Source organism: Papio anubis, chromosome 7, assembly GCF_008728515.1.
Source record: "Papio anubis isolate 15944 chromosome 7, Panubis1.0, whole genome shotgun sequence".
Classification (NCBI taxonomy): domain Eukaryota; kingdom Metazoa; phylum Chordata; class Mammalia; order Primates; family Cercopithecidae; genus Papio; species Papio anubis.
This window is the reverse complement of record NC_044982.1, coordinates 18,616,568-18,632,664: the sequence shown is the minus strand read 5'-3', so window position 1 is coordinate 18,632,664 and position 16,097 is coordinate 18,616,568. Positions and strand designations below refer to the sequence as shown.

Genomic DNA, 16,097 nt, shown 5'->3' with positions numbered 1-16,097 from the left:
CTCTGCAAAGACTGCAGAGTTGACTCTCTAGGAGGGCTGTTCGCACCTGAACAGCACGGAAATCACCAGGAGGGCTTCTTAAACTCAGTTCACTGGTCCTACCCCACAGCGTGAGTCAGTAAATCTGGGGCAGCCCCTTGAATTTGCATGTCTAACAAATTCCCAGGTGATGCTGATGCTGCTTACCCAGGAATGCCACTCTGAGGACCATTTTCCCCTATGAAGTATCTGTCTATAAGGAAGCCATAAAATCCTGGTTCTAGGCTCACTGATCCACAGCAGTCTATCACGGATGGGAAAAAGATTCAGCTGTCCAGGGACTGAGCTTTTACAGTGAGCTCTCCTCCAGGTTTCCTCTTACAAACGCTACCAGGTACAACACTTTCCTTCTGGGATGCTACAACCACCCCAAACCAACATGATCTCCGAAAATATTTTACTTCCTACTCAGTATCTATCTGCAAGTAGGAAGAAAAAAGAAAGCCTGCACACAAATCAAGCAACATATCTCACATAAGACTGGAAACACCAGTAAATCTATTCCAGAAATGGGTTGAGGGGAATGAGATCTAGAATTATATGGCTTTTACATTTGTATCTTATCAGTGAATTTTGCACAGTGAAATTTTACTATGTAAAGGAAAATATTACAAAAGTACCTACATCAGGTACACAGGGAGGACAATCCACACTTAATTATCTAAGCAGAGCTGGGCTACTTTACAGGAAGATCAAATGCTGAGTAACTCAAGCCCAGTCTCTCTTGCATGTCCTCTGACATCAGAGGGAGCTTTCTCTCCATAGATTATCACCAGCATGAAACCACTAGCAATCAACACTGGTTCTTCTATCCCTTACCTGCTTTCTGGTTCATCATAAGTTTGAAAGTGCTACAAATACTATCAGCACCATAAAATTATTCCATTTAGAGTTGGAATGAGAGAAGATCAAACGTTTTCCTTTTTTATATACCACATTCCAGAAAAAGTGATTCTTGTATCAGAACTTGCCAGGCAATTTCATAGATAATGAACGAAACAGAATAAAAGTGTGGTTTATTCTTCCACAGCCACAATCTCTCAGTAGTGCTGAAAGAACAAAAACTAGCCAATATATAAGGCAAATCTGATCAAAGAGAGAGTTCAGCTGTGTGCAGGTAAAGGTATTTTTGTGATTGTCTTTAAAGAATTCCAACCAATGCTCACTATCAAGATAGAAGTAGCCAGTTACACTACAATCCACCCAGTATAATCAAATTACTGTGCTGGTAAATAACTAAATCTAGGTATAAGAGAGGAAGTTCTACTCAAAACACAACTCTAAAAACTGTGAGTAATGTGCACACATTGAGAGCAGATTTACTAAAATAGCACTACAGATAAACTAGACAAATTTCCCATTTCCTACCTTTAGGAAGAAGACGATTAAAATGAGGCTGTGAGATATACTCCAAAGAGAATGGGCTAGTGAGTCATACAGACCCGGCTTCTAGCCCTGGTTCTGCCACTTACCAGTGATATCTTGGGTAAATCTTACTCCAAAGATGCGGTTTCTCAGTCTGCAAGATGGGGGCGATGATATCTCCACCATAAAGTGGTTATGTGGGAAATCCATCAAAGTGCCTACTATTATCCAATTTTTATTCCCTCCTTTTCCTACAATAAGTGGGCACAGCAGCCAGACAACAGAAATGAACAAGGGATTTGTGTGGATCTCTGAGCAGATCTGGCTGCCTCAAATAGAGGGTAGAATACTGGAAAATAACCCATAATAGATGAGACCAAATTATAAAGGGTCTTGGAAATCAGGCCTAGAAGTGGAAAACACAGGTAGCAGGGGAGAGTCACTGCATCTTCCTGAGCAGGGGAATAACATGATGAAAACAGGGATTCAGAAAGATGAAGGCAGTCCTTTCTTGACACGCATAATTGTGACTTCCTGGTTCCTTTCCTTTCAGAATGTGTCACTCTCTTCCTCTTCTACATGCTTCTCAATCCCTCACCCCTACCTCCTTATCCACTGCAATAGATCCTAGTAAAAATTGAGTATTGCTACTTAAATTGTGTAAAATCTTCAAATATATGAAGATGTGGGGGAGTAAATCTTTGAACGGTGCTATATCTCATTTCTATACTACAATTAAGGGGCTTCTCAATCTTTCTGGAGTCCCAGCCAGAAATAAGATTGAGTTTGAGTTTAGAAAGAGCCCTCTATAGTATTCAAGTGCATAGGGTATAGGGGACACCACAGAAAAAAAAAAGTTTCCTATATGGTGACTTCAAAACTGGAGATCAAAACAATGGGACCCATGCCTTGGATACTTAAACCCAGCCACTGGACTTACAATAAGACCATCGTCACAAATGAGGATGCCACGAACTCCACTGCCATAATCGGAAAATCTAGGTAAAGTTTCCTCCTCAGAGACAATGGCACAAGCAGAAATTCTGCTGTGTAAAAACACAAGCCACAAATGTCATCCTAAATTAGGAAAGAATGCTTCACTGCACCTCAATAACTCTTCCTAGTGTTATAAGAGTTCCAGGGGCTCTGGACAACTGAAAGTTTCTTGAGACTTATGTCAGAGCTTGGAACTAGAATCAGGATTTCTAACGGGGAGTAAGGCACTTCAGGAGGGATAAACACTTCTTGCACACTCCACAGACAAGCAATTCAAGGCCCTTTTCAGAATTCTTTTCTCTTCCCTCTCCAGTTTCCAAGCTTTGGATATGGCTTTTTGGTGGCTTGGTATTCTTAGTACTAGCTCTAAACCTGGAATGTTTGTTTGTTTTTATCCCGCAGTGGAATCATACTAGTTATAGGAAAAAATGAAAAAGAAACACGTAAGACAGGTATAATAAGTCAGCACATAGAAATTCTGTAACTAAACTAAAGAGGAAGGGAAAGTTTTAGTTTAGCATTATATTTTATGTGAATAGTATAACTTGTCTCTTTACCAGATGACTAAATAAAAAGTTAAATTCACTAGGCAACTAAAGCTGATTTGCTTTTTACTATTGCCATCTAGGGTCACCTAGTAAATAGATTTTTTAGTGACTACGACGGTGTAATTCTATGATTGGTCCACCAGATGGCAACACCAGATCAACAAATCAACTCTCCAGCAAAACAAAAACTTAAAAACACCTCACAAATCCGTCTGTTTATAAATAAATATTAAATTATAATTGGGTCCAAAAGTCCTCAGTTTTTATACTGAAATAAAATTGTTCTTGTAATAATCACTATTAAATAGGGCAAAGATGAGGGAAGGACACTGAGGCAGCAAAACAATGTGCAGCTTTGTGGTTATCACCATAATATTCAACAACCCTTAATATTACATATTACACATCTATTAGGTTCTTGAACAAGGAGGACTATTGAAAGCTCTTCACTTCAAAATGTACCTGACAATATTACAAGGGTATTTCAGCCAGATCCACATTGAGAACATCAATCTTACCAGTTGTAGTCTCCTATAATACTGATTGTGTTGGATGCATCGGCAGCCCACGTAATGGGTCTCTGGTTGAGAACTTGGCGTAGCGTGAAGTGATGCTCACCAGGGTCTTCCATATTTGTAAAATATTCAAATACACCAGTTTGATCAGCAAAGTTTGGAGCTTCACTAAAAAATGGGTAATCTGTTCAGAACATAAGAAATTCTCTGTTTAGTATCAAATCCTTCAGAAGTTCTCCTTGCTGATATTTTACAGTATGTCTGAAACACTTCTGAAAGTTTTTAATAAATAAATAACATCTAAACCAAAGTTTAGGGCCCTACATCTATAAAGATATATTAATTTTTGTATCATCATTACTAAATATCAAGATGATGAATTTGACATATAGATGCTGCATAATACTTAATCCAGGCATCTGGTGTAGAGGAAAAGTCATGAGTTCTGAAGTAAGTATGACCTAGGTTCAAATTCCAGCTCAGTATGTTGCCCTGAACAAGTTATTTAACTGCCCTGCATCTAAAGTTTCTTCATTTCTAGGTTTGCAGGAGGACAAGAGAATTAAAGAAAAGATAAAGTGTACATAAGCCAGCATCTGGCAAGGGCTCAATAAGGGATAGCTTTATTATTTCTAATATCTGTCAAGCAAGGTTCCAAATCATGGGTCACAATCACCTGCCAAAAGAGCATAAGAAAAGCTTACCAAATGAAGCATAAAATTTACAAATTTTCTTCTACTTCTAAACTGCAGCAAAAACCAGTTTGGGGCCTAAGTTATCAATCCCTTTTTAGTTTTACTAAATTAAATTTTAGTCTTAACAATAATGAATGCTGTAGAGGAGAAATTTTAGTTGTAATATCTTATAGCTCTTATACCTCATGCTTTTCTAAATGTTTTTGCATTCATTACCTCATTTGAGACATTTAGAACCCTAACAGGTATCTCCAGAGCCTAGTTTATAATATTTAACTTTAGTTTTAAATTTATATTGTAGCTCATAAAGTATTACATTTTATATCTGAAGGTATGGAATTGCCTCTTGGTCTTCAGGGTCACAAAATATTGGTCTTGGTGCTGGCAGTTCTTCAATCTCATTAACTAGGCCATATCCCACACAAATTCCTCACTTACTGAAGGCAAAAGTCACCTTTGCTAACAGAGAACCAACCAAGCAACAGATTTTAAAGACCTATGTTTCACAAAATTAATGGGTTTATCTAAGAGGCCATTTCAAAGAGCTGGAGAAAAACAAACCACCAAGCTCCCCCTGAGGGTCACTGTTGTCTGTATTATAGTTGAGAGGACTCCACTACACAGTCCAAAAGGCCTTCTACTCCAGCCAACTAGATCATTTCCCGAGAAAGAAAGGTGAGACCCTGCAGCAGTGACTGGGAAAGGGTGATAGGAGTGTCCACCTTTGGTGGAACAAGCAGCTCTGCAGCAAACAGGAGGTTCAAGTGATGATCCAGCAATGCCAGTTCCCTCCCTATTACTCTCCTGCTACAGACTGTAGGAGCAGATTACAAAGCTACCTGACCCTGTCTGTGAGACCCATAAACCTATAGAACACTATCAACTAGTCAACAAATTTTGTTACTTACTGACTAGGAATATAACTACAGTGACCATATCTTCTAACTGTTTTCCAAGTGGTTTTCCTAAATCACCTATAACCAAAAACTTTTCTAAGAACTTTAGGATAGATTTTCCTAGAAAATCAAGAGAGCTCAATAAAAATCTCGGAGGCACAGGATAGTATATGAGTTAGATCACCCAATGACAACATAACTGCCCATAAGCACTCAGTTCACTAGCACTGCGGAAAGACACATATAAATGTGTCTTAACCTCCACACAGAAGGAAGATGTCAGTAATGGCTAACGGGGCAGTAGCAAAGTTACAAACTTTAAGTTTCACCAAAAGCAAATTAGAATTATAACTTTCATTCTAACAATGAACTCTATATTTTTTTCTGAAACTGAAAAATACAGGGTCCTCAAATTTAGATTTACCATAAAGTAATATAAAAAATTAGCCCTCCTTTTACCACATATGAGATGTAGGAGCTAAATGAATGTGCTTTTGACAGCCACTCCATCATGCCCCCAGTATGACAGGTAGAAATCAACACACTATAGAGACGAAGTTAAGTTTTAGTGAAAAATACTCACCAACATTGAAATCATCCTTATAGGTACTTGGGAAGCGCTGGGATTTTGGAGGAGGCAGGTAGCTGCCTTTGCGACCAGTGGTGAGAGTGGTGAGTGTGAACAGCTCATCTTCTTGCAGTTTCAGTGTGAAACTGCCATTGCTGTCGAGGAGCTGAAAAAGAAGACACTACTGTATTCAAGACTGGACAAAATAGCTTTTGTAAAAAATTAGCTTAAAGAAAAGTCCAAATCATTTCTGTTAGAACTTCCTAAACATTTGTGGAAAACTCACCAATACCAAGGCCCTTGGAATCTTTTTTTCCTAAGTATTTTAGAAAACTTCATAAAATTATGCTTTATAATTTTAAACAACCTTAATTCATGGAAGGAAGGACTAAACAATCTCAAAATCTATTTCTATTAGCCTATTCTTTTCCACTACACAGTAAGCTCCTTAAAGCTTGGATATATTCAATACATGCAACTAAGAGACCTGCTTTTTTCCCTCTCAGTAGTTTTACTAAGGTAGAAAACTCCATAAAATATCACTGTTGATCCAGTTGTTAATCACAGAAATCCTTTTACAATTAAGAGAGGAAAATCCTGCTCATTTTATGTTCAATATATATTTAAACTAGCAAGTTAGGCTTATGTCACACTTAAAATCTTGGCAACTTAATCTCTTTAAGCCACAATCTCCTCATCTACAAAATGAGGAAAAAATACATACCTCATAGAGCTGTTGTGATGATTAAACCAGATAATGCTTTTAAAGTGCTAAGCCCAGTGTGCGACCAATGGGAAACACTCCCAATATCAAAGCTGCTCTATGCTAAATGTAGACCTCTGAAGACACTGGAATCCTTTGCATAATCACTGAAGGCATTAAATCTATGCCCATTTTATGAAATTTGAACCTGTTTTTTCTACTTTGAATTAAAGGAGTTATTATCCTTGTTTTAACGGTAGGTTGATGATCAGATCTATGAAATACCTGATGTTATATTCAGGTTGAAGAATAACCCCAAATGACATTATTTTTCTTATGGGGAAAATCAATTCTATTATGCTATTCCTAGCAATTTTGTTACACAAAAAGTAGGAACCTTTTTTTCAGAACTTAATATATAAGGTGTTTTATCACTATTAGTGACTAGTTGGTTATCAGAACATTAATAATAACCAGAAAAAGTGGTAGATTTGTGTCAATTAAGTGAAATAATGTGCTTGTTTGGGTCAATTCGTTCTTTAAAACCTTTCCCCAGAAACCACCATGGATGAAGCACTGTGGGAAGCACTTGAGATATAAAGCTAAATAAGGCAAGGCTCAGTCTTCAAGGTGTCTGGTGGAGCAGGACAAGTGTTTAACTAGGTAAGCACATGGCCCCAGGTGAACATGAGCTAAGACTGGTGAGGAAGCTTCAGAGCAAGAGACACTTGAATTGAGTCTCAAAAGATGATAAAGATGAGGAGAAGTCATTCTCTGCAAAAAAAACAGTATGCACAAAGTCACAGAAGTAAATAAACAGGCATGCTACACTTTGAAAAATGTAAGTTTAGTCTGTGAAGAGAGGCCAGTTTAGTAGGACACACATCTAGGAAGAAGACCAGTCTTCTACCTCCTGGGAGGATAATGAGGGTCATGTGCTACACTAAGGAATGTGAACTTCTAAGAAAATAATCACTGAGCTCGTCTGAGCACAGTGGTCACAAAAATCAGATCTGCATTTTTGACATTTCACTCTGTAGCAGTGATGGGTGACCTGGAAATTCAGACTGGAAAAACAAGAGGCAGTTTCTGAAATCCAGGAGAGAGATAATGAAGAACTGAAACAAGAAGTAACAGAAGTAACAGTGGTAATGGAGAATAAGGAGTGGGTAAGAGAAATTTGTGGATACAATCATCTATATTTGACCACTGGTGGGATACAGAGGGTGAATGGGAAAGACAGAGAGTCTCAAATGGGACTTAAATTTCCGACCTGGGCAGTCAGGTGATGGCATCACCATCCACCAAGACAAACTAAATGTCTAAGAGCTGAACACATCTATAAACATACAAACATAAAAATAAAAATTATTAATTAATGAAATTTCTGTTCCCTTTTACTGTTTTACTGTTGTAATACCCAAAATATAACAATTTACTTTAAAATTACCCATAGAGAATCCAGCTGCTTAAAAAGAAATCTTTCAGATGTTTTTCCAAGTTTGGTATACCACACCTGTAGCTCTGGTATTTCACTCTGTAAAGAAAAGACAAAAAAGCATGGCTGAGTAATTCATCACATCCTCTTTGAGGATTTCCAAACTCAGTACCAGCAAGAATGTACCAATGACAATATTATCTCTATTTATCAGGAGAATCACCTCAAATATTAAATAATAATATTTTTAAAAATAGGAAAACACTGTTCAAGCAAATACTTTATTCTCTAAACACTAAAGAATTTTGGCAAATGATTAAAAAATCACAGTGTCTTTGCTTCAAAAACATTCATTACTGTACCTGTGTAAAAACCTTTAAATTAAAATAACTTTCTGATATTAAAAAACAATTCTTATGCCATTAGTAATCAGAAAGGGTACTGCAGTTTCTCAATTCAAACCTAACAATTCACAGAAATAGCAAGTATCCAGTACTTTTTAAAAATATTTTTGGCATAGTATACTGTAAATATCAATGCTTGAAAGTTCCCTAGACCATACAATGCTTCTACCACCAAGAACAACTTTCTGGCAAGTGACTTTTGTAAGTGTTCCTCAAAGTCACCGAGCATTTTACCTCCTACTGGCTTCTGTCCTGTTAGATTAAAGCAAGTCAGAAGACAGAAGACACCAAGGCCTCTGTCAATTCATATACAAACTGTTAATAGTTCATAATATGAGGCTCCACTTAAGAACTACTGGCCTGTGATAGAATATACAAATTCTTAAATCAAAACCAAAATAAAGTTAAACATATTTACTTACAAAAGATCCCTTAAGAACAAAGGTAGCAAATTGTTGTGACACATTGAAATAAGGAAGAAATGGCCGTATGCACTTAGAATGTTTATGACTCTGAAAAAAAAAAAATCACATACATTATCCAAATGATGTATAAGCTACCTTAGGGGAAAAAAAGTCCAATAGTTAATGCCCAAGATTAACAGAAATTAACATATACTAGATAACAAATATGAGTTTATTTCACATTTTTAAAGACTTTCTTATATTATTATCTTTACTGAATGTGTATTGTATGTTCCTAGTCAAATGCAAAGGTCAGTGGCATTTCAACTGGATCAAATTTTGAATTCATAGCTAAACTGTAGAAACATATGGCACGCAGATTAATTTTTTGTTATAACTGTTTTCCAACTAAAATACATCAAATAAAAAGCAAAAGTAAGACTGTTTTCACTGAAAAGATATCTCATCTACATATAACTTTCGTTCTCATGTAAGAAGTAAAAAATATATATATAATGGATGTGTGTATATATAGTATACATAGATATCAAATACACACTAAGGTCAGCTAAATATATGTAACAGTTCTCACACTGCCATCATTTTTTACTAAATAGTCACTACTATGGGCTGGGATCAAAAGAAGTATGAGATATAATCCCTACTTTAAGAGATTCCACAGTCACAGAATACTTACAGTACAGTTTTATTTCAGGCTTTGCAGACAATTAAAAAACTACTTTCATAATCAGAGATTTCAATACCCATCTCTTAGTAATTGATAGTACAACTAGATGGACAATCAGCAAGGATATAAGAGATTTGAACAACACTACCAAACGAAGTGCCTTGACATCTATAAATGACTACATCTAGAAATAGCAGGATGCAAATTCTTTTCAAGTGCACATGGAACATTGACCAAACTACACCATACTCTGATCCATGAAGCAAGTCCTCATAAATACAGGAAGACTCAAGTCACAAAAAGTACTTTTTAAACCACAACAGAATTAAATCAGAAATGAATAACTGAAAACCTTCTGGAAAAGTCAAAAATATTTACAAACTATCAAATTTCTAAATAATCAATAGATCAAAGGCAAAATAAAAAGAGAAATTAGAATTTTCAGCTTTATGAAAATGAAAACACAACATATCACAATTTGTGATATGCCACTAAAGCAATACTTAGGAGGACATTTACAGTACTAAATACCTAGATTAGAAATCAAGAAAGGATCTGAGAGTTCAGCTTCTGTCTTGAGATACTAGAAAAATAGGAGCAAATTTTAAAAGATTATAAATTGGGGTCAGTGTATACTGCTCGGGTGATGGGTGCACCAAAATCTCACAAATCACCACTAAAGAACTTATGTAACCAAATACCACTTGTTCCCCAAAAAACTGTGGAAATAAATTTTTTTTAAAAAGTAAAAATAAAAATAAACAAAAAAACAAAATAAGCAAGGAAAATAATAATGAGCGAAGAAGAATCAATTAAACAAAAACAAATTTAAAAACCACAAGAAAATAATAAAACCAAAAGCTGATCCTTTGAGAAGATCAATACAGTTGAAAAACTTCTAGCCAGACTAATAAAAGATCAGGTTGACAGAAAACATACATTTCAACAATAAGAAAGGTGACATCACTAGAGATTAGAGATTTACCTAAGGGGACAGGCAAGGCATGAAATAGCTTCAAACCTTTTCTTAAAGGAATTGATATTTGACACAGAGCATAGAGACGTTTAAGACTAATGTTGCTCTAAAATATAATGGAGGTTTTGGTGAAAAGAAAATAAGAGACCAGTAGCTTCACCATAGGCATAAGCTAAACCACAGCCCAGCCTAGCATCCTGTTGAGAACCAAAAAAAAAAAAAAAAAGAAAAGAAAAGAAAAAAAAAGTGACAGTTAAAAAAAAAAAAAAATCTCCTGTGGTCAGAAGAAAACTGAAATACTAACCTCAAACCACCCCTGAAAATGAGCTGGAATTTAATTGGATCAGTTGCCAGGGCATTGTTTAAAACAATACAGAAATCCACCAGCAGTTAGTGTAACTTACAGTGAGGTGTGATCAAGGAACCAGATAGAGTCCTGGAAAAACCAATGTCATCCCAGGGTGACTGTGGATATGCCCAAAGCCACATTCTCCAAGGAGCAACATTTCAGGCTTTACAGTGTGTATGGGGGAAGAGGGAGGGAACAGACTTAACTAAAATACTCCAGCAAATCACTAAATAAATAAATAAACAACAACAAGCCTTAAGCGGGAGAGGATCAATGCCCAGAGTTGCTAGCATGTATTATACATGAGTTGCTACCATATATTATATATAAGGTCCAGTTTCCAACAACACACAAAAAAGTAAGACATTCAAAGAAATAGGCATTATTTCATTCTTTTCTATGGCTGAAGAGTATTTTATGGTATATATATATATACCATGAAAATATATATATATATATTTCCTTATCCACTCATCAGTTGATGGGCACTTAGGTTGATTCCATATCTTTCAATTGTGAACTGTGCTACAACAAACATATGTGTGCAGGCGACTTTTTGATACAATGACTTCTTTTCTTTTGGGTAGATACCCAGTAGTGGGTTTGCAGGAATGAATGGTAGTAGATCAATCTACTTTAGTTCTTTGATAAATCTCCACACTGTTTTCCATATAGGTTGTACTAACTTACATTCTCAGCAGCAGTGGATAAGCACTCTCTTTTCACCACATGCATGCCAACATCTATTGTTTGACGTTTCTTAATGGCCATTCTGGCTGGTGTAAGGTGGTATCTCATTGTGGTTCTAATTTGCATTTCCCTGATGATTAGTGATGTTGAGCATTTTTTTCATCTGTTTTTTGGCTATTTGTATATCTTCTTTTGAGAAATGTCTATTCATGTCACCTGCCACATTTTAATGGGATTTGTGCTTTTCTTGCTGGTTTGAGTTCCTTATAGATTCTGGATGCTAGTCTTTTGTCAGATGCATAATTTGTAAATGTCTTCTCCCATTCTGTAGGTTGTCTGTTTACTCCAATGGTTCTTTGCTTTGCAGAAGCTTTTTAGTTTAATTAGGTCCCATTTATTTATTTTTGTTTTGCTGCATTTGCTTTTGCGGTCTTAGTCATAAATTATTTGCCTAGGTCAATGTACAGAATAATTTTTCCTAGATTTTCTTCTAGAATTTTCATGGTTTCAGGTCTTAGATTGAAGCCTTTAATCCATCTTGAGTGAATTTCTGTATATGTTGAGGTGAGAGGTAGGGATGCAGTTTCATTATTCTATATGTTGCTATCCAATTTTCCCAGCACCATTTATTAAATACGACGTCCTTTCCCCAAATTTATATGTTTGAATGCTTTGTCAAAGACCAGTTGGTTTTAAGTATTTGGCTTTATCTTTGGGTTCTCTATTCTGCTCTATTGATATATGACTGCTAGACCTAATAAACGAATTCAGGAAAGTTTCAGGCTACAAAATCAATGTACACAAACAATGTGCATAAATCAGCAGCACTGCTATATACCAATAATGACAAAGCTGAGAATCAAATCAATAATTCAATCTCTTTTAGAATAGCTACAAAAAATATATAAGAATATACTTAACCAAGAACCAATAGTTCTAAAAGGAGAACTATTATACAAAACACTACTGAAAGAAATAATAGATGATGCAAACAAATGGAAATACATCCCTATGCTCATGGATTAGAAAAATCAATATTGTGAAAATGTTACCACAATGCCCAAAGCAATCTACATATTCTGTGTAATTCCTATCAAAATACCAACATCATCTTTCACAGAATTAGAAAAAACAATCCTAAAATTCATATGGAACCAAAAAAAGAATCCAAACAGCCAAAGCAATCCTAAACAAAAAGAACAATCTGGAGGCATCACATTATCTAACTTCAAATTATACTACAAGGCTATAGTAACCAAAACAGCATGTTATTGGTTTAAAAACATATATTTATATATAAAGTAACAATGTCCTACTGAGTTTGCATCATGCAGTGTTGTGATATGTGTGCTAATAATAGAAAAAAAGGGGAAAGGGAACAGATCAACAAGGGAATTCAGCATAATCTACTGGAATTCGGTTAGTTTAAATCTGAAGTGAGTCCAGTAAGTTAAGATGTATATGGTAAGCCCTAGAATAATCACTAAAAAATAACTCACAAAAATATAGTGAATAATTAATATTGTCAACATGGCCATACTACCCAAAGCAATCTATAGATTTAATGCAATCTGTATCAAAATGTCAAGGACATTCTTCACATAAATAGAAAACACAACCATAAAATTTATATAGGAACACAGAAGACCACAAACAGCCAATGCAACCCTGAGCAAAAAGAACAAAGCTGAAGGCATCACACTACCTGACTTCAAAATATACTAAAAGCCTATAGTAACTATTAATAAAACAGCATGGTTTTGGCATAAAAGCAGATACACAGACAAATGGAACAGAATAGAAAGTCCAGAAATAAATTCATGCCCTATGACCAACTAATTTTCAACAAAGGTGTCAAGAATACACACTGGGAAAAAGGACAGTCTCATCAATAAACAGCACTGGGAAAAATGGACAGCCACATGCAGAAGCATGAAACTGGACCCCTACCTCTCACAATATACACAAGTCAACTCAAAATTGATTACATACTTAAATATAAAACCCGAAACTATGAAACTAGAAAAAAACAAAGGGAAAGTGCTTTATGACAATGAGCTGGGCAAGAATTTTTTTAAATAAGACCTCAAAAGCACAGACAAAGCAACAACAGACAAAGGGATTACATCAAAGTGAAAAGCTTTTGCACATAGTTACCATGTGATCCAGCAATTCCACTCCTACATATATACCCAAGAGAACTGAAAACACATCCACAGAAAAACTTGTACACATATGCTAATCCACATCATTAGTCATAACAGCCATGAAGGGGTTCGAGACACACTGCCCCCAAATATTTTACAGTGAAGTAATCTGAGAAAAATGCAGAAGCAGGAAGTTTACTCTCTGACCTTCTCCTTTCTCCTCTGAAGCAGGTCGCAAAAGAAACAAAGTAAAACAGCCTACAAAATAGGAGGAAATATTTGCAAATTATACATGAGACAAGGGGTTAATATCTAGATTATATAAAGAACTTAAACAACAAGAACAACAACAAAACAGTCCGATTTGAAATTGGGCAAAAGACTGTTCAGACATTTCTCAGAAGAAGACATATAAATGGTTAACGGGTACATGAAAAAATACTCACATCACTAATCATCAGGGAAATGCAAATCAAAACCACAATGGGATACCACTTCCCTCTACTTAGAATGGCTATCACCAAAAAGACAAAAATAAAACAAGTATTGGTGAGGATGTGGAAAAAAAGAAATACTTACTTAATGTTGGTGGGGTTGTAAATTGGTACAGCCACTATGAAAGATTCCTACAAAATTAAAAATAGGCAGGGCATGTGGTAGCTCACGCCCATAATCCCAGCACTTTGGGAGGCTGAGGTGGGCAGATCACTTGATGTCAGGACTTCGAGACCAGCCTGGCAAATGGTAAAACCCCGTCTCCACTAAAAATACAAAAATGAGCCAGGTATGGTAGCAGGCGCCTGTAATCCCAATCACTCAGGAGGCTGAGGCAGAAGAATCGCTTGAACCCAGGAGGCAGAGGTTGCAGGGAGCTGAGATTGTACCACTGCACTCCAGCCTGGAAGTGCAGAGTGACATCTGCCTCAAAAAAAAAAAAAAAAAAAATTAAAAGAACTACCATATGATCCAGTAATCCCACTACTGTGTATATATCCCCCAAAATAAAATATGTATTGTTGAAGAAGTATCTGCAGTCCCATGTTTGTTAAAACACTATTTATAATAGCCAAGATATGGAATCAACCTGAGTGTTCAACAATGAATGCATGAATAAAGAAAGTGTGATATATATACACAGTGGAGTATTATTAGTCATAGAATAAAATCCTGATATTTGCAACAACATGGAGGAATATGGAGGATATCATGGTAAGTGAAATAAGCTAGACACAATAAGACAAACACCTCATCACACTTACATGTGGAATTTAAAAAAAGAAGAGTTGACATCACAGATGCAGAGAGTAGAACAGTGGTTACCAGACACTTGGGTAGGGCTGGGGAGGGAAGGACAGGAAGAGGTCGGTCGATGGGTCCAAAGTACCTATTGCACAGGAGGTATAAGCTCTGGTGTTTTATTGCACACTAGGGTGAAGACGGTTAACAGTAAGGTTTTGTGTATTACAAAACAGCTAGAAGAGAGGCTTTTGAATGCTTTCATTACAAAGAAATGATAAATTCATGAGGTGATGGGCATACCCTGAGTTGATCATTATCCCACATGTATGTATCAAAACATCAAATTGTACCGTGTGTCAATAAAAAACAAAAATTTCCTGATTTCAAAAGTTACCAGATAGCTACAGTACTTAAGACAGTGTGGTGCTCACATTAGGATAGATATATAGGCCAACAGAATAAAACTGAGGTTCCAGAAATAAACCCTCAAATTTATTGCCAATTGATTTTCAACAAGGGTGCCACGACAATTCAATGAAAAAGGAATAGTCTTTTCAAAAAATAGTGCAGGGACAACTGGATATCAAAATGCAAAAGAATCAAGTTGGACACACATATAACCCCAGTTAAGAAAGAAAATGGACCAAAAATCTAAATTTAAGAATTAAAACTCTAAAACTCTTAAAGGAATACATAAACATAAATCTTCAGAACCTTGAATTAGGCAATAATTTCTTAGATATGACACCAAAAGCACAAGAAACAAAAGAGAAAACAAAGTGGACTTCATCACAATTTAAAACTTTTTTTAATTCAAAGGGTACCATTAAGAAAATGAAAGACAACCCATACAAAGGGAGAAAATATCTGCAAATTATATTTCGGATTTCTGATAAGGAATTTTTATATAGAATAAAGAACACTTATGACTCAATAATAAAAACACAAATATTCCAATCTAAAAATGGGGAGAGTTTAAACAGACATTTCTCCAAAGAAGATATACTACTTGCCAATAAGCACATGAAAAGATCCCCACATCATTAGTCCCTAGGAAAATGCAAATCGAACTACAATAACAGCACTTCATATCCACTAGGATGGCTATAATCAAAGGCACAGACAATAAGAACTGTTGGGGAGGATGTGGAAAATTGTAAGCTTCATAAACTACTGGTGGCAATGTAAAATGGTGTAGTAACTTTGGAAAACAATTTGGTAGTTCCTCAAAATCCTAAAGACAGAGTTACCATGTGACCTAGCAATTCCACTCCTACATATATACCCAAGAGAACTGAAAACACATCCACAGAAAAACTTGTACACACATGCTAATCCACATCATTAGTCATAACAGCCATGAAGGGGTTCAAGACACACTGCCCCAAAATATTTTAAAGTGAAGTAATCTGAGAAAAATGCAGAAGCAGGAAGTTT

At 35.9% G+C, this 16,097-nt stretch overlaps 1 protein-coding gene across 5 annotated transcripts in view; it reads right to left on the bottom strand.

Annotated features, from left to right (window-relative positions):
• The window catches only part of GALC (galactosylceramidase), a 58,026-nt gene that overhangs the window by 9,019 nt on the left and 32,910 nt on the right, over nucleotides 1-16,097 (bottom strand). For all 5 annotated transcript variants that reach the window (XM_003902135.5, XM_031667927.1, XM_009212081.4 and 2 more), the window contains 4 exons: nucleotides 8,590-8,679; nucleotides 7,776-7,862; nucleotides 5,638-5,788; nucleotides 3,467-3,647 (listed from right to left, as the gene is read on the bottom strand). In XM_003902135.5, coding sequence (XP_003902184.2) covers nucleotides 3,467-3,647; nucleotides 5,638-5,788; nucleotides 7,776-7,862; nucleotides 8,590-8,679 — 509 coding nt within the window. The remainder of the gene's footprint in view (nucleotides 1-3,466; nucleotides 3,648-5,637; nucleotides 5,789-7,775; nucleotides 7,863-8,589; nucleotides 8,680-16,097) is intronic.